The sequence below is a fragment of the Excalfactoria chinensis genome, chromosome 2 (assembly GCF_039878825.1).
Source record: "Excalfactoria chinensis isolate bCotChi1 chromosome 2, bCotChi1.hap2, whole genome shotgun sequence".
Lineage (NCBI taxonomy): Eukaryota > Metazoa > Chordata > Aves > Galliformes > Phasianidae > Excalfactoria > Excalfactoria chinensis.
In genome coordinates, this window is record NC_092826.1 from 105,534,962 (window position 1) to 105,554,921 (window position 19,960).

General features: G+C 38.2%; 1 protein-coding gene across 3 annotated transcripts in view; it reads right to left on the minus strand.

The window, feature by feature from the left end:
* Positions 1–19,960, minus strand: part of HYCC1 (hyccin PI4KA lipid kinase complex subunit 1) — a 38,660-nt gene that overhangs the window by 3,557 nt on the left and 15,143 nt on the right. For 2 of the 3 annotated variants that reach the window (XM_072329738.1, XM_072329739.1), the window contains exons 3-11: positions 17,364–17,443; positions 14,016–14,117; positions 10,255–10,434; positions 9,281–9,361; positions 8,763–8,878; positions 8,352–8,447; positions 6,918–7,034; positions 6,088–6,175; positions 5,418–5,577 (exon numbers count right to left, since the gene is read on the minus strand). In XM_072329738.1, the coding sequence (XP_072185839.1) occupies positions 5,418–5,577; positions 6,088–6,175; positions 6,918–7,034; positions 8,352–8,447; positions 8,763–8,878; positions 9,281–9,361; positions 10,255–10,434; positions 14,016–14,117; positions 17,364–17,414 (991 nt within the window). In that variant the 5' untranslated portion in view covers positions 17,415–17,443. Of the gene's footprint in view, positions 1–303; positions 599–5,417; positions 5,578–6,087; positions 6,176–6,917; positions 7,035–8,351; positions 8,448–8,762; positions 8,879–9,280; positions 9,362–10,254; positions 10,435–14,015; positions 14,118–17,363; positions 17,444–19,960 lie in introns of all 3 variants that reach the window. The other variant, XM_072329740.1, reaches the window with a different exon arrangement.

The window sequence follows — 19,960 nt, forward strand, 5'->3', positions numbered from 1 at the left end:
AATTCGGAATATTTTAGGTATACAGGGAGACAATTTTCACTTCCATTTTGATTGATTTTTCATAGTATTCATCACTGGATTTTATAAATCCAAGGAATATGCTTAGGAAATTCAAGGAAATGTTGAGTCTCACAGCATACGGTCTGCAGATTAAATATATCTGCTTGTAAATACATTGTCATTGCCCATGGCACAGACAGAGCTGTGTGCAGTACATGCATTTGTGTTATTACACATGCAATATATTAACTGCATACTTCAATTCTTCAAACATGCAGCAGTGACCCTTTCAATCAGCGATACCTTAGAGTGCAGCTACAAGTGGTCTGCTAAAACTGCACTCTGCCAGATGAGTTTATTCCATCCTCCATCATTTTTCTTACAGATTTTTGCCTCCTGATTTCTGGCATGCATTTGCTGTCAGTTCTAGGATCTGTAGCTGTTTCCTGTACTCCCTGTATATGCTGAACATCATTCTCTGCTAGTGCTCTGCTTTTTTCCCCATTCCCGGGTTTCTCTCCAGACACATTTGTGACACTAATCTCAGGTATGATAAAGTTGCCCATTTCAGTAGCATCATTACCATTCTCTGCTTGTTCTAGAATTAAAGATGGATAAGGAAAAAAAAAAGACAAAAATGATGTCTGAAACAAATCATGGAACAAAAAACAATAGAAACAGATGATTAAAGCATTATGAATTAAAGCAGATGTTCACACATTAACCTCTTGTTAATCAGCTATGTTAGTGAGTATGAAATTCTCTTCTTAAACTGTGAGAGTCCATCTTCCAATGATCATCCTTCACCCACCCACATACTGGGAAGTCCCCATCTCAAACATTCCAGTTTTGAAATACTCTTTTATCTGGAGGAGATCCTCCCCCAGCCCCCACCCTGAGGATCCCTGTGCAGGCACAGTGCACACCCAGGCAGCATGCTGCATGCAGCCCTTGGTTCTCTGCTATCATCACAGAATAGAAGTCAGTCCCAGACAGAGAAAGATATTCTGACAGGGACGGACATCAGCACCCCCCAATGGATAAGCTATCCCTCCTTTTACCTGTCAACATTTGTTAACGTGATTCTTTAGAACTGACCAGTCAGCTACTTACGAAAGTGTCCATTTAACAAGTTGCACTAGCCAATGGAAATGGAACTAATAGCTGCTGCCGTTAGCCACTGGTTTCCTAATCTTTGTCAAGAAACAAATTAAAAGCTTCAATCGTTCTCCCTTCTAAGCGGTCGTCCCTTCCACAGAGTTCTTTTATCATCAGTAACACAGTAACAGTTACAGCTGAGCTCTGTGAACTACAGCAATGTTAGAATACAATTACATACAGCAGTTTCTCTAGAAATATAGGAGCAGAAAGGTAGTGAGGAGACCACCACTCACTGGCTTCAATGGCCTCATTACATAGGGGTGGGGTAGCTATACCTCTCCCGCAGCAAATCTCCAAACCTGTTCCTCCTCCCATCAGTGCCCTTGGAGGCACCTTACTTCAGCAGAGCTACTTCCCAGGACCTCCACATGCACAAGTTTATTCTAGAAACTTCATTTACAGCTGGGCAATCAGGGTGAGGAGAGGGAAGAACAGAGCTTGCAGCCAGTCCCTTCTCTACTAAGTGCATGAATAAACAAACACATTTGGAGTTATGCTTTCTGAAGGTTTGGGGTAGTACAACCAACCTTAACATTTGCATTTCACACTTACCAGCTGCTAAGGACTAATAACGATTTCAACCTTACTGCTACAATTGCCTCTATCATTTACCTCTTGCATAAGTAAACTGCAACTTGGTTTTAGCCACCACAGGCTCGAGCTGCATTTCCTGCATAACAACATCAGCATTTTGAATTATTCACAGGGGTATTAAGCTCCTACCTCCCCAGACCAACATTCATTCCAGAACTCCCTCCCCAAAAGAAGCTGCAACTATTTCAGATACCAATACTGTTTCAAAATAAATAAACTAAAGAGAAATTCTCTCCATAGATACCCAAAGACTGACGTTTCTCCTACGCCTTGTGCACGACCTCAAAGTCAGTTCTCGCAGTGGGGAAAATTAGCTTGACTTTATTCTTGAGTTAACATCTTTGCTTTTGTTATGTGTTCCACCATCATCTGCTCAGCTCCACTTCATCAGTCTGCCCCCTAAGAGCGTGCCTTACATGCACACAAGCTTTCCCCCCCCCCAACAGCTACTTGTGGGGAAGCTGGAGAGATCTTAGATTACTAAGGAAAGCATTGCTAGCAGATTTTTTCTTTCTTTTTTTCCTAGCTTCTGTAAATAACATTTATATGTTCATAAGGTACATAAATTGCATGGATTTCTCTGCTTTGCTGCTACTCGTGAATGGAAACATGGATGTCACTCAAAGTGTTTCTTTTAAAACACTAACAATAAGGCATGAAAAACTAACATTAGATCAAATCCCCTTTAAGCTGTATGATTCAAGTCAAGCCAACCTGATTCAGTAGCTCTAAGTAATCTCTTGGTAAGTGGTTGCTAATATCAATTAGCTCTGAATTCTATTCATGTGTGAGTAATGGGTCCATTTTGCAAATGACTTTTGCACATAATACCACAGTCAGAAGCCCAAATCCAGGATATCAACTTGATTTAAAGAAAAAAAAAAAAAGTCCTTCTGAGTAACAAGAATTACAATCTTGTTAAGTGACACAATACCTTTAAAAATTAAGTTGATTTTTTCCCAAAAGAGACTTCAATCTACCATTCTAACAGAAGCTAGCAAGACCCAGGCTCCCAAAACTTCAGAAATAAACTGCTATTTCTAATAAAATAACAGTAAAAACAACCTATATGCTTCTCAATTGGAATGGGATCAGCTGAGATTCTTTTGCTTTTTATACTATACAAATAGACAGGTGTAAAATGGCTGCCCTTGCAGCCCAAAGGGAATTTTGTTGTGTGAGTTCTCGTGGTCCACATAATGCATAAGAAATCACCTCTCAGCTGCCTCCTCTAGCATCCTAACCTATTTGTGTAACTCATTTTATATTGAAACACAATGATGAAATCTCTGAATTGATTCTTACCTTCTCTCTGTGGCAGAGAGCAGTGGGTCAGGAGGTACAAGGTTTGTCGGCCTACTTCTAACAGCTCCAGTATTCATTTTAATTCAAAAAAGCATCTGTAAGCACAAGCCTCATCATTCTTTCTATATACCTACCCAGGAGATCTATTCCACACCTTTCACTGGGGACTGTGGGACACTGAATTTTATGAGGAACTGTGAAATCCAGAAACCTTTCATTCTCATTCGAAAGGCTTCTATTCTAGTCATAAACAACATTTTTTTTTGTTTTAGAATTTTCTAATAAAGTTTTTGAGTAGCCTAGCCTAAGTGCTACATACTTGAAACATTTGCCATTTTAAACCAAGAAGATTTTGCTGATCAGTCAGAAATACAGTAGACTCAGTTTTGGCCTTTAATCTAACATTTACGTAGCCTTCAGATTTCCAACTACTGCCACAAACAGCTATCCAAGCTTTTTTCCTTCCCTTTAACTAGCATAAACTGTTTCCTTCCTCTTTAAGTCCTGTACCACTAGACCAATGCAAAGGTTTTTCAGTAACCCAAATAGAATGATGACAAGGGTTTGTTAGCACAAGTCCTTGGTGTTCCTTGATCTTCAGTCCCTGTCCTAAATACTCACAACCTTTCACTTCTGTCATTCTAACTAGATTATCACCATCTTTTCCTGTTCTCTCTTATATTCTTATTTCCCTGCCACCATACTGTTATCAGTTATAGTGAACACTTGTCCCAACCGATGGTTCTTGACCTCTCAGTATTGGCCCTCCAAGAAGGAATATTTTGTAAAAACTCTCAGATTCTCATACTTGCTGAAAAAGATGGATCCCCATTAGGATATTTTCATATTTCATTTTCTTCTGTAAATGCAAAAGCAAAGGAAACTTCAATACTTTCAATTCTCCTGCATGAGCAAACACTCAGTATCCCTGATCTGTGTTCCCATCTACCACTTGAAAATAATAGCAAAATTGCCAAGCTTTAAAGGACATACCTGCATTTAGGAGCCACTATACAGTTTCCTGACACCAGGTCAATATTCCCTCCTTCAATATTTTAAGCAGGAAGAAAGGAAAACAAACAGTAAAGGCTAAAACGTTCCTTAGCAGTCTTGAAATTCCAAAAGTGACTTATACTCTTACTACTGAACCACACTCATATCAAAGACACTAATGTTCTGCTCCTCATCTTTGCCTAATGGCTTAAGAATTTAATAAATCAAGCGTTCTTATTTAAATGAAAAGAACTATCTTAACTTCCTTTGCTCTTCCTCACGTTCAGAAGGTTACTGTTGGAACTCACACCAGCATGTATCATTACTGTTCAGAAATCTTCATCGTTCCTTTTAAGTTCTCTTTTACCAAAGTATTTATAATCTCCAATAGTTACCTGAAATATCCCTGTGTGGTGAGTTGTGGTTTTTGGTGTGTTTTTTTAATTTTCATAACACAGATCTTTGCAATAATTTTTTGAACCGAACTGTCCATATGCTACAAAAAATTCATATAGCACACATCATATAGAAATCATTATGATACTGTTTTAAAGTCTTTATTCAGCCTATTAAAAGAACACTTATCTACGCTCACTCCTCCCTTTCATCAGAATTACAACCACAGCACAGCAAGCCACTGGAAGTTTTGATCTGTTGTTCAGCAGCTCTTCCCCCACCTGAATCTGGCAGAGAAAGCGGAATACATTGATTGTCCTTCTGCAGTACATTCAGCGCTATTTTTTTCTACTCCTCAGCACTGACCTGTTTCACTTGGTTGAAGCCCTTATACTAGTTTGCCCCAAAAGTCATAATTTACCCCTCTAGCCTTAAATATTGTTTTTATTTAGATAACTTAAAACAAATGAGGCTCTGTGGTATATTTATTAAATATTTGCTTTGCTTCAGGTACCATATACCACTTTACAAAAGAGAACAGGAACATAAGTCTCTTTAAAGAACCTAAAACATTGTACAGCAACCTTTAACAAAAAGGTATTTCATTAAAAGAGAAAAATAAAACAGGATTGAAAAAATAGAGAATATACTTTCTGATCCACTAATATTCTAATTTACCAGTTATAAAAAGCTCCAAGCTACCAGCCACTTGCTTATCAGTAGCAACTGAGTAGCACCAATGTCCAACTGTGACATATTTCATCTAGTATGTAGCATCTTCACACTGTTCCAGACCCACATTAATAACGTACGTTTAAGAGAAATCATATAATTTTAAGAATAAATATATAATGTCAGTTCACTAAAGGCATTTTCATTAACAATGGCAATGCGCAAAGACAAAACCCTCAATAATATTTTGAACAAGTGTAAGAAGTTAAGAAATCATTGTCAATTGTGTCTCTTACCGTGTCTTTTCCATCTGTGCCCTCGGATAGACATGCTAGTCACAGCATTTCTTGATATCCTGGATGAAGTAGGTGTAATTTCAACCTGAATGCATTTTGTACCTTCTTTACTGGACTTCATGGCACCCTGAGGTAGTGAAGCTTTTATTGCATTAGCAACCTAGAGCAGAACAAAATGCAGTTAAGTTCTTAACATAAAGGTTGAAGTTTTCAAAAATAATTCTATCACAGGATCCTTAGTAGTCCATGAAGTTTACTGCATACAACTCCAATTTAAGGTCAAGTAAACACATTAGCATTTGGCACAAGTTATAAAGAGTGTAGGGTGCGATTAGCTTTTAAAATTAATTTGTACTTAAGACCTTTATTTAAAAGGGAGTCTCCAGCTTAATGACACGGCTGTTACTTAACATGAACTTCAGAATGCTTCTGCACCATCATTACACTTTCAAGTCTTAGAAGCGTTCTACTGTAAATCATTTTATCATCTTTCCTAGTGAATAAGTAACTAAGTATACTGAAAACGTGTACATATCCTTACAGATCTAGCCGCTCACACCAGCACAGACACACAGAGCTCATAAGATTTAGGTTCCTGGTGTGAAGTTCATAGAAAGTAATTAATAAATTAAAGACTCTATTTAAAAAAATGCTGGGCTACATCACCTACCAGCAGAGGTTCTGGATACAGTTCCAGCTGCGCTCTATATAAAACATCGTCCATAGCTTTACGAGCCAGATCCCATTCTCCATTATAACTGCAAAGTTCAATATATACATAATAGTTATCACCTGTATCAATAGATGAATGCTCTTGGTCATGACTTTCAAGAATTCGGTATTCCTTGAGAGCTCAAGTGAGAGTTAAACTATTTGTGCTCATTACCAGTAAGCATGCTACTTAAAATTTTTGTTCTGAATTAGTGCATATGGAGGGACTAGTTTTATTTTCACTGATAACTCCAAGCAGTTTGAAAGTGACATAGTAGTTATTGATCAGCTAGTAATGAAATATTCTGAAATTTCAACAGGATGGTTTTAATATTAAAGCACCTTTTGAGTACTCCCATGTTACCAGCCTCTGATTATTTCAGTTAATGAAAGAGCTTTACACATCAGCGTGACTATCAAAGGGGTGGACGATGTTCAACGTTTTAGAGAAAGAACTCTAAGACTTTCTTCCTTAACTAGATTGATGTCAAAAATGTAGACAGCAGACAACAGTTGGAAAAGGATTTTCAGGTATTTTTTCACATCATCAGCTATGACTATTAAGTCTTATCCCAGCCTTCATTCTCCAGTATCACACAGGTAATATAATCTAACAAGTTAGCAAACTGTGTTCCAATCCTGAAGTCTTCGTTGCTACACACAGCATCTGTCCAGCAGAAAACAAAACACTTCAAAGGTAGCATGCCTAAATGAACTTAATAAATTAAGTGCTCCATTATTTTGTGTGAATTATTAAGAAAAACCAAAACATTAAACACTCTCACTTACAAGGCATAATAAATCCCTGTCAGCATTTGTACCATGAATTCAGATGAAACTGGAATCCTGCTGTTTACTCCCTTATACTTTCTCACTTGTTGGCGAGGATATCCGCAGACACAAATTCTAAAGAAATAAAGCATTTGTCACTCGTAAATAATGAAGAACCATCTCTCTATAGAACACCACTAGTACAGATGTTTAGTGCGTGTTTTAACAGCAGTAGACCCAAGGACAGCGTTCATCTACAACTGAGCGCTAAAGCAGATCATTTCTCATTGTGGAAGAAGGGTATGCCCTCTACTGGCAGAGTTCAAATCCTTCAAAATAGAGATACCCTAGATGACAAAGTTACATTATTGTCACAGTTGAACATTGAAAACTGCCATTAAAGCTGTTCTCAATTAAAAGCATTTACTGCAGAGTAGACAAAAATATTAATGGTATTTAAGAAAATTTAACAGGAAAAAAAAATTATAGATTTTATTTATGGCCCCCAGCAAAAAACAGATTAAGGTGGTATTGCCTCTTAATGTTCAAATTACAGCTGCAACAGAGCTTTCAGGACCTCCCCTCTTTTTTTTCTTTTCTTTTTAATGAATAACAACTTTGCAACTAAATTACGGTGCTTTTTTTCCCCTCTCCTTCTCTATTCTGCAATGCATCTTCTACTAAGACTAATTCAAAACAACAAAACAAGAAAAAGCAAGCACCCATTACTCATTTGTTTTTGTGGATGTTTCTGTTTGTTTGCTTGTATGAGGAATCTAGAATCTCAGAGCTACTACTGGCAAAAAGCTGCTTTAGGTTGATTTCTGGGTCCCTCTCCTCAGTTGCCTGGGTTAACAAGAACGTTCTAATTTCCCCGATTCAATGTCAACTTCCAAAATTCTGGAGGGACAAGTTGACTACCAGTCCTTCTTCTTATAGAAAAAAAGAGAGAGAGAAAAGAATGCCTCAGCTTTGCCTTTTTAGTTATTGGTATACCAGATTTAGGGAATATCCAAAATATCTGTAGGAATGAGCATCCCTCTAGTTTTAGCGTCTACTATATTTTCAACTGTGTTTCAACTTGTACAGCATCCAAATGTTTAGTAAGCAATGCAAGGTTAACCAAGATTTGGTTAAGATCTGATTTACTTGGATAAAACACCAAGAACTACTTCAATAGAAACATAATTTCTTGGATTTGATTTCTTTCTCCAGTTTACAGCACTGCTTATAAATCACATCGTTGCTTCTCCAATTTTGGGATCTCAGTCCACAGCTGATTAAGAGATACTTTAAGATAAGTAATGCAGCTATACTTTTTTTTTTAAGAAAAATCAAGTTTGCAAGCAACTCGTGGGGATAAAAGGATTTTTTTGTTGTTGTTTGCTAAGTTCAAACAAATTGCATTTCGACTTGATACCACTTCAAGTATAATCAGCCTACAGAAGTTACCTTGAGCAAATCTGACACAATGACTGAAGAGAAACTGCGGGCATGTAGCTTAAGGCAGCATTGTAGCAGAGCAGAAGGAAAGTCAACACTTCGAACCTGGAGTTTATAGAAAACATCAGATTATATTACCAATTTTACATTCATTTTTTTTAACAAGTAAAACTGTTATGCAGAGAAATTTGCAAGGGTTATTTAAACAAACTTGGTTTAATTCAATAAAATTATTGATCAATGACTTGGGACTGCAATCCTTTCCTTTTCCGATGTATCCTGCATATAAACTTAACGCACATAATAAAACAATTGAAAGAAAAAAAGGCACACACTCATACAGCTTCTGTCTACAATTATTAAACATTCTTAGAAGATTCTTCAAGGATTATCAAGATAAACCCTGTTGTACAATTTCACCTGTTCTGTGCTGTCAACATCTCCCTCTGAGGATGAGGTCCACTATACACAACCCTGGACAAACCATGCTGGGATAAAGCTCCTTCAGTAAGAGCCATGGAGCCAATACTGGAAGGCTACAGGGGAAAAAAAATATATTTAAAACACATCCAACCTGAAGTCTTGCTACAATGCAAATAAAAATAGGCAAGAGATCAACATCATCATATTTCTACATCAATTTTATCTGAATGCCTGGATACCTTCGACTTAAGAAATCACTTCACAATAAGTAAAACACGAGGTTTCAGAACAGGACAAAAAAATACATTTGGTACATGCATATCATCAAGTTATGACTACTGAGTCTTCTAATGGTCTCAAAGACCAGTTAGCAGTAATGAGTAGACTGAGAAACGTGTTACTACGTCATGCAAAATGCAAAAGACTAATTTTCACTTTCATTCTTCACTCACAGGCCCCAGTACCACACCGCCTTTCACAATCAGTGACAACTTTATGCTGTAAGCGTCACTTACTTCATGATACACTGAAGGTTTGGACAACGATGGAATCGTGAAACTCAGCACTTTGCTGTGTCCCTCTTTGTCAACTATCTCCTGAAAAAGGCAGAAAACAACAAAACACCAAAAGGGTTATACTGTTCTACAGAAACCAGACAGAGGATACCTGCCTGCAGTATATCATTAGAGTGGTACCATTGGCAGGCCTCTCGCATCTTTAAGTTAGCAGAAAGCTAATGAGTTAGGCAAACAAACAACAAAGAAGGGACTACATTTCACAGGAGAGCACTGAAGTACTCTGGATCAAAACCTTCAGCAACAACTTCTGAAGCAGACCTAACAAAAAACACACAGCCTTTAATTTTAAATTTCAGCAACAGATTTCACTTATCCAAAGGCAGAGATTAGAAAGGAGTTTCAGTAAAGCGTCTCCTAGCACAGACTAATTGCATTTTGCCTTTAACAGCTAAAATATGATGCTCTTTAAGGTTCCCTCAGAATTCTGCTTTTCAAAGGATTAATTTAACAGCAAACAGTATATTTTCATGCAAAATATACAAAAACGTCAAGGTTATTACAAAACAGAAGACTTTTATTTTCTGAAGTGAGCAATCTGTTCAACCATCAAGTACTAAGAATTTGTTGAAAGTGCCTTTATGTGTGATCTCTAGTCAAGATGGTCAGAATACCACAGAAAGCACAGGCAGCAACTTCAAATGTAGCACCTATAAAGGCACTCCAGCAAAATGCAGATTTAATTGCCATACCAAGAATTAATGAAAGCAAGAACTGAAGAGGAATCCTTTTCAAGTTCACATTACAGATTTCCAACTTGAACATAAATTTAAAGAGAGAAAAGTACGACACTCAATCACTTGCTTTCAGTTCTGAAATAAGAGAGTTTAACATTTCCCCATAAACACTTTCCAGTATCCCCTCAAAAGGACACTAATATTTTTAGGCCTGAATAATTAGGTGTGAATACAAACCAAGTTATACACTCCTAGGAGAAGGGCTTCTATACATCCACTGCTCTGCAAATCTCTGCTGGCTGAGACAGCAAGGTAGCACCACATCAGCTCGGGCAGAAACTGCAGCGTGAATCGTAGTAATTGCTCCTCGCCACTTCGATAGAACTCAAAGAGCTGATGGCAGACTGGCTCCAGAAGCTGAAATTACCATGAGATTACAATTGTTAATGAGTAAAAACCTTACAAGTAACTGCAACTTTGTGTAGAAATATAATCACACAGTAGGAAAGGCTGATAGATGTTACACTGTAGCTAGCAGGGAGTGATCAGCCTGCTAACTACCCCAAGTCACCTTGAACAATTTCAGTCTTTTACATTTTTGGTGATACAAGAGTATAGCCTTCTATCACAACAGAAATACTGTTGCAACGGTTCCATCCCCCTCCATTTTTAGCTCTCTTCCTTTAGCCTCTCAGGCTTAAAGAAGTAAAGGATGCTTACTAGAGCTGTATCTCATACCATGACCCCAATACATCATCTACATTAAATAAATAAATAAATAGCAGTCCAAAAGGCCTCGTTATTCTAGAGCTCCAACAGCAAACACATAAAAGTAAAGCTTTACTCTGTAACTGAGAAGAGCTCAAAGCACTACAACAAGTTTGGGTACAGCAAATAAACTAAATCCTTCCACTCCTCCGTAGGCTTCAGTGTATTCATAGGGTGTTAAGACAAAAAGGAAGCCTCTGCTAAAGGTCACTATGCAGTGTTAACCACGTGTCACTACATGGAGGTAAGGACTGTGCACAAAAGCAGACACTTTCAAAGTGAGCAGCACTGGACACTGAAGCCTTAGTCAATATAAAAATCAAAAAGTCCAAAATGCTTTTTGACATCAAACATGGCAAATTGCCCATAAGAATTTGCAACTGTTAGGGGATTCGTTCTTTGTTTTCCTTAAAATGTCCCTAATAAAAAGTGGAATCGGATGTTTAACTAAACATTCTAAATTAAATGGCTTTAAGCAGTAACAAATAGGAGAACACTCGATTGAGAAACTGCTCCTTTAAAAGAATCCTGGTAGTAGATGCCCTTATACTTGCAAACTTTAGAAACCGAAATCTGAGATTCCAGCTTCCTAGAATTCAATTCCTCAACCTCAGCTACTGTATTAAAAATCATTACACAAAACGTGACACCCTCCAAATGCAAATCTCAATGACTGGATTTAAATGCAACACATCTGAAGGATTAGTTTTGCTGCTTTGTTTCTTTCCTCGGAGGCTTAACATCTCTTAATGGTTCATTTATATGACTCACAGAAACAGTCTCTAAATTAATTTAAATACCAGGAACGTTAAGGATAGTAATAGATTGAAATGTGTTTCTACACAAAATCCCCAGTAGTTTCAACCTGAAAGTGACAGAATGAAAATCAAACAGATATGCGTTTTAGAGACTACCCTAAGACACTGTAATCATGAGAACTGCTACTGCACTGCAGAAAGGAAGGTATTATCCACCACCTTCCTGACAATTCTTAAAGACAGGGATACAGATATGTACTTCACTGCCAGTAACACGCAGATGATGTTTTCTGTTCATTTTAGCTCAAAACATTGTGAAAACCTAAGGCAAAACAAAAGCATACCAAGCTCAACTAGTCTCTTCCCGAAGCAGATTATCAAAGATCCTTCTAGAAGACTTTACCAGCACAAGCGCTTTCCATCTTCAGCTTACATATTTCACAAAATTTGCATGCTTCCTTTAATAAAGTATCAGTTCAGAATGATGTGCTTGAACTTTAGAAGGCACAGAAATAGCTATGACAGGTATCCATGTTCACATCGTTATCTCAGCTGAGACAGCTTTGTATCAGCACGTTTCAATGCGTAATCAGGACAAAAACAGATTTTCTTCCTTGAAATGCCACCACATGCTAAAACCTAATATCAAAACACAGAAGTTGTTGCTGTTCCAAGATAATGTTTTCACACTAAAACAGTTCCAAAAAGTATAAAAACTTTTAACGCTGGAACAGAAGAACACTGAAGCAATTTCATCCCTCCTCCTTTTAAGTTGTATCCAGACACACTGGACTTTTCAATTCACTATTTCAAATACTTGTATTTCCTAATGCAAATACCTGAATGGCTGCTATCTGAAAGAACAGCAGTAGAGCTCGAAGTACACAATTAAACAATCTCAGATTTGTGAAGAAACAAAACCTTTCAGAAATAAAAAGCTTGCCACTGAATTTAACTGAGCAGACACTCGAGAAAAGTCCTTTAAATCTTCACATCTACTGAAGGCTCTTCTTCTACTAAATTACATTTTCCACACCAGTGGGCCAGTAACCTCTAAGTAACTGATAAAGCCTTTGCTAACAAAGCTACTATGAAACTGCTGTTTCTTGGAATAGCAAACACAAGTAGTTCATTTCGCTCACCAAACTCTACATTTTCAGAACTGCAAACAAAGTATATGGAAAACAAATACACAACGCAGGTAATGAATCCCAAAAACCAGAAAGAATTACTAGTATAGAAGTATTTCCTCTGTGTGGAAAGCTCCAAGCAGCCCATCCCACAATGATCCGGGCAGTAAGCGCAGCACAAATGAAAATGTTAGGAGCACTGTCAGCATTGGCACTTCAATCTCCAGATTGAATTAACAGGGGAATCTTCAATACTTAGCCCCCCCAAAATCAGCTCTTTGAGCAGGAATTTCATGGCTTAGCAACAATCTTGCATCAGTCCGTGACAAAACTAGTGATAGCCATTAGTTGTAATAAATTACAGAACACGAAAGTATCAGTTTGGCTATCAACAGGGAGACTCATCGCGTTAATTTACACATTGATATGCATTCTGAAGACCAGGCAAGCCTGACTCAGTATTTGAAATGACTCAGAATGCCTTCCTGAGCAGCACAGAAAAGTAAAATGACATTTCTTCTCTGCTGTACAACCTGTATTTCTGTACCAGCATCCTCTCTAAAAATGTACAAACACTGAAAGCATTTTACCCTCTGCCCACCATTGGCATTATCTCAGCTTTGGAGAGGTTCCTTATGCTGCTTCTTTCCCAGAAGATGCATGAGGACTCCATGTAGTTTCAACAACAATAACACACAAAGGTTTTTCAGATGGTGGAAAGCGTGACCAGGATACAACTAACATCAATTAGGGATGTTCTGTTCTCACCTAGACATTTCAAAAGAAGTACAGTCCTGGTACACGAACAATTCTCTATGTGGGTACAATGCAAACCTGCCCCATTCCACCTCAAAATTTCTAAGCAAGTCAGAGTTCAGTGCTGTAATGATGGCAAAAAGGCAGAAAGCCCTACATTCAAAGCAATAATGTAAAAGGAATGCAAAACTACCTAACATTTATCTCTTGACTCATAAACAGACAAGCTTCTGGTAGCTACAGATTCACATTCAAGTTACGGTGAATCACAAAAATAATTCAGTCAAACATCTTTTCAATTCCTTAACATATTTCTCATTTCCATACACAGATCCTGACTACGATCTACAAGATCAGTTACAGTCAGCAAGTAAGAAACAGATCTACAAATCGTTTCCATAATACTATACTCTTGCTAAGAACACATTCCAATCTAGTTAAAAGGAAAACATCGCAATGAAGACTCTCCATGTGGTTTATGTAGTTAGAACAGGATTATCTATTTCACATAGAACACAGTTAATCAGTGTGCAAGGTTTTACTCTATTCTGCTGGTGTTACATCGGACATTATGAGAGACACTCACTTCACTTTGTGGCTCCTGAATTACTTTGTAAAGAGATGAAATCAGAGCACTCTTGTCTTTTAGGTTTGTCGCATAGCTGGATATGGATGCTTCTGGCAGCGTCTGAAAAATATATAGATACCTGTTTTAGTTCCTAGAAAAAATAAGGTTTGATCATTAAAATGTAGCAGCTATTTCAGCAACCATTTTCCATTAGAAGTTACTATTTATCAGAGTTTACAGTGAACTGAAACTTGTTTCATAAGGAAATCCTTACTGTAGAAATCATCATTTTTTCACAGCAGCAAAGTTGCCAGAAGACGCACCGCACTATCATTCAGCAGAGAGCTTCTCTGAGAGATTAATGACATTCAATGGGTTATCATTAAAAAATAAACAAATAAAATAAAGAAGTTTCAGAAGTGCAGTGCCACTGAAAATACATAATGTTCTGAAAGCAGAAAAAAATTGCAGTGCACTTCCCACTCTTTGCTGGTGTCAGTGACAACACATGCCCACGGTGAAATTCATATACTGTGAAACCTCACTGTTTGCAGACCTGCGCTTTACTGTCAAGACTGACAGTAGACAGACTGTAAATATAAAAGAGGATGCGTTGTTACCTGAAAGAACATAAATTAAGGTTGACATGAACAGCTATCCTCTAATAGAAATGGGTTTTCTTACAGTACTGAGGAGGTTAAAAAGCTAATCTCTTTGACAACCCTTTGGAAGCTGTACATTTAAACTTATTATTCATAGCTCTTACAGTACTACTATTCTGATTTCAAAGGAAATCACATTCCATTATAAAGACAGGAAAACAGAGTGTATCTAGCTAGACCAGGACAAAAATCTGTAATTCAAATAAGCCCCAGCCCATACTCAGACCAGCAGGACCGCACTACGCTGCCAATATCAGGAGGAGAAACAAAGAACAGAACAAAAAGCCAATACCAAAGATTGAAAGGAAATCCAGCAGAATTTCACAAATGCCAGCTAGCAGTTTCTGAGGCTTAGCCTGTGTGTGCACACCCAACTTTCAGTTTCTGTTATAACAAGTTTCCAGTTATTCAGTAGCAGAATTACTGAACACCATGCAGAGGACTCGCAGGACATTTCAACAATAGCTTGAGCCATCCAAGGAGTTACTCAAGAGAAAGTCTAACAAAAAGAAATAAGGCCGGTCTAGAATCTACTTGAGTCCAAAATAGAGATCTGCTGCTTCTTCTTCTTTTAGACACACAATATACTTAGTGTCTTCAGTATCAGCATCTTACTGATAACACACACAGCAGTTGAATCTTCCAGCATGGGTGTTTCAAGAACTCACTTTGACCATGATTACAAGGTATGGTTTAGTAAACTAGGGCTATAATTCTAAGCTTTTCTTTCCAGTGATTAAGCTTACAAAAGTACTGTGCTTTGTTACGATGCATATGTTACAAAGACACATTACATTTTTTGGTTGTTAGCAAACCAGAGAGTGCAGCTTAATCAAAGGGAGCTGTATGATTCATCCCTCTCTGAAGGTAGGGACCATTAGCTGTGCCACAAAATTTCTATCAAGTTTCTAAACAGAAAACACTGAATCAGAACATTGTAAGAAAGATGCTACTTCCACTTTGCAACGTTCTTTCAAGTTACATAAACAACATTTGCACACTGATAAAGTGCTGGGCGAGCTCGGCAAACTTGTTCTGAAGTAACAGAAAATCTTGGCTTCATAACAGAAAACGCAGATAAGCTAGTTTTAAGGAAGCCAGTGTTCCTATCTGCTGTTGTGTTTGCCAGATAAAGGCCTGAGGACACAGAAAACCGACAATTCTTTACTTCAAAGTTGTCTTCACTGCTGGTAGAGTGAACACTCTGGAAATAAACAGTGCTGAAGGGAAAAAAATATATATATGTGGCTTTACTTGTTAAACCCAAATGTTTTTTCCTGAGGTAAAGATGGACAGATATAATGCATGATATCTTTCTGCTTTGAGATCTTCCCTTCTATAACACTTGCCCATCTCAGAGTCAGACCTAACCTCACGTACTGACAGCACAACAGCTGAGGAATGCCATCTGCAAGGTACAGATCTGGATATCTGACTGTAAATAGGTGCTCTGAATAATAAATAAATAAATAAATAAAGCAATCAAAACTACAGCATGTGATGGAAGTTCAGCACGTTCAACAAGTAAAGCGATCAGCAGCTATCACAGCAACTAGCACACAGCACTGAATTTCTAATAATAAAACTTAAAGAAGGCACACTAGAAAGAATAAGCATGAATAACTCACTCATATAGTCCATAGAAAGGTAAATGAGAGAAAAACAAATGAGAGGTCACAACAACCCCAGGCAACACTATAGGCTTGGGACAGAGTGGCTGGAGGACTGTGTTGAGGAAACGGACCTGGGAGTACTGATTGATGCACGGCTGAACATGAGCCGACTGTGTGCCCGGGAGGCCAAGAAAGCCAACGGCATCCTGGCTTGCATCAAAAACAGTGTTACTAGCAGGAACAGGGAGGTAATTGTCCCCCTGTACTCGGCATTGGTGCGGCCGCACCTTGAGTACTGTGTTCAGTTTTGGGCCCCTCACTGCAAGAAAGACATTGAGGCCCTGGAGCGTGTTCAGAGGAGGGCTACGAAGCTGGTGAGGGGTCTGGAGCACAGGCCTTATGAGGAGCGGCTGAGGGAACTGGGATTGTTCAGCCTGGAGAAGAGGAGGCTCAGGGGAGACCTTATAGCTCTCTATAACTTCCTGAAGGGAGGTTGTGGTGAGCTGGGGGTTGGCCTTTTCTCTCGTGTAGACAGTGATAGAACTAGAGGGAATGGTTTCAAGCTGCGACAGGGGAGGTTCAGGCTGGACATTAGGAAGTATTTCTTCTCAGGAAGGGTAGTCAGGCATTGGAATGCACTGCCCAGGGAGGTGGTAGAGTCACCGACCATGGGAGTGTTCAAGAAACGTTTGGATGTTGCGTTGAGGAATATGGTTTAACTGGGAAGTATTGGTAATGGTTGGACTAGATGATCTTCTAGGTCTTTTCCAACCTGAAAAATTCTGTGATTCTGTGAAAAAATGGAAAGCCTGAGATTTGGGCACAACATTATAGTCTGCAGTACATCCTTTGCCATAGACCACTGAAGATCATTTTCTGGATCAGGAAGCAGGCAGTCCCAAAGAGGACAATGAAAAAAAGAACATCTTTCAAGTTGGTAGCTGTATACATCACATTACCTCAAAATTCAAGCTTACTAATCTTCATTTTCTACAGCAATCGCACACTCTTGCATACCACTCCAGCAGCAATTCAGATACCACTGGTTAAGTAATTCAATGGTTAAGTATCTGATAGTGCATTATTATTACCTTGAACTCTGATAACCACTCCTCCACAAGCCCAGTATCCAGAGCTAACATCTTCCAACATCCGTTCCAAAACCTTCAGCCTGAAAGAATATGCAAACAGTTGGTAAGAACTATGCAATCACTGCATTAAACATATAATGAAGATGAAGTTCCTGCGAATATTTAAAGAATCTTATCATGCTTTTACTCATTAACATTTCATATGCTGACATACTTGGAACTTTTATTCTACTTCACTCATGCGAGCTGCTGGAAGCACTAAGCCCAAGAGTCGTCATATAGAGCAGTTTAATAAATTCCAAATGCATACCGCGTGGGAAGCTGAACAAGTCAAAGATTTGCAGAAGGGGCATTTTGGAAACAGAAAATATTACCTTCTCAATTTCTATTTATTTTTCAGCTTACAGAAAAAGAGAAAAATGCACGAACTCAATGAATAGAAAATACTGTCCAAGCTTTTTTTCTAGTCAACTGTTTTCTCAACTTGGAGAACACTGAAAGAATGAAGAAAACCTTTCAATCCACCTCTATAGCCACAGCTGAAAGACAAGACAGCAAGCCTGCAGCTTCAGCATGAAGCCCAAGGTGGAATTCCTTGCCTAATTCCTCAGTCGGAGCAAGACCAGTGGTATTCAGATGAATACAAAAGCACAGAGTGGCTTTTAAAGCTCATCCCTTATCTCCCTTAATTTATTTTAAAGACATCTTCCAACCACTGTTCTTTGGAACAGTTTATTCTGAAGCTAAGGACTGCATACAATTAAGATAAAAAATACTAAAAGCTAGAAGAATACTATGGAAGATGCCCTAGGCACATGTAAATTATTCTACATTAACTTAGCAAATAGATCGTGTATTTAAAACAATGGCAAATACTCATCTCAGGAGAAAATTAACAGTTACTTGAAGAAATGTTCAGTCATGAGATATTTTATCAGACCCAGTTTAAAATTAATTATTGAGTTCTGATATCCGAGTTAGGGCGTATATGAGAAGTTACAAACAAGGAAAGAGGGGGAGAATTGTCTCATAACATAAATACTTTGAGAATTTCAAGAAGCCTTAATAAGGGAAAAAGAACCAGGCATGACAACGGTGAGAGCTCACTGTAAGGCCTCCAGAAAAAGGAGGAAAAAGTTATTTACAATAGGTTTTGCTTAAAAAGAGAAGTACAGAAATCTTTAATGTTTGTAAGGGAATAACTATCCAACATGTACCCAGTGAGACTGGAAAGGCTATCTAGAAACTTCTTGCATTGCATTCATATGAAACAACAGCAAAGCACAGATTACGCCAAAGGAAAGAGAGAAGGCAAGGAGGTGAACAGATAGTTGAAGTCATGAGCAATTCATCTAAAATTCAATAAGGAGGCACACTGAAAATGAGATCCATTTTAAATGACAGTGAGGTGGAAAACAGCTATGATCTTTATGAACCTGCATTAGAAAGACCAATGCATAACATAAAACCCAGTAAGAACATAGTTCCTTCTTTCTCTCATTCGGAGAAGAAACTCATCTGGAAAAAAACATAAGGTTTGTTTCTGGTTTTGAAACTAGTCCGGTTTGGGTTTTGCTTTCTCTTTTAAGTGACAACTAAAAAAAAGTTCATTGTAGTTAGAATACTAGCACAGCTAGCACAAGCAAAAATAAGAACTCACAGCATTACCGGGAAAGAAAGAATTTAGCCTACTAGATAAACAGTCTGGTTGGGGACAGAAACCTGAACTCTTTGGGAAAACTGCAACTAGCTGCTTCAGAAAGACAGGAGAAGAAATCACAAAGGAAACTCACCTAGCTAAATATCAGTTCTTTCTGACCAGATCTGATGATCTCTAAAGGTATCATGAAGATATGGATTAGTAGCCTCTGAATTGTATCAGGTTTCTGTGCCAAACCCTGATGCAAAAGTGTAGCTTTCATGGTAACAACAACACTGTGTGCTAACAAACATGAGGGCTAGACCAGCTGCAATCACTGAACCAACAGCCTCATCATTCCCTACAGAATCACATCTGCCAGCCCTACTTTCATTCCTGTGAAGGCAAAGACTTCTGCAATGCCTTATGTTTCAGCAGGGCTGGTAAGAGTAACCATTCTTCACTGAGCCTCATCTATAGCACAAACACTTGCACTAATATTGACTTCTACATCCAGGAGTCCCGGATGTTCATAGCTGACACCAGGTTTACGGTTTATTACACATGCAGTATATAATTCATTATTTTTTGCCTATTTACATTGTTCTGTCAAATGTTATTTTCAAAATAAAGACTTCTAGAGAACACAGAAGTTATTTGACCAGTGAAAATAAGAAGAGCATCTTTGCCTGGCACTATCCATTGGGCTCAGAATGACGCTTCAAGACTTAATGACTGTGTATTTGAAGGTAAGTCTTTTTGTTGGTATGCCAGGCACAAGCATAGGCTACAGAAAGCTGAACTAGAAGAAAAAGGAATCATTTTTGCTGACTGAGTCACAGAAAATGCAGACTGTACTTATTTTATCTTGATGCATTAAAAAAAAAGTCCCACACCCTTCTGAATAAACATTTTAAACTTAAGTACACGTGCATCTGCAGCAAGACACAAGTGTCAC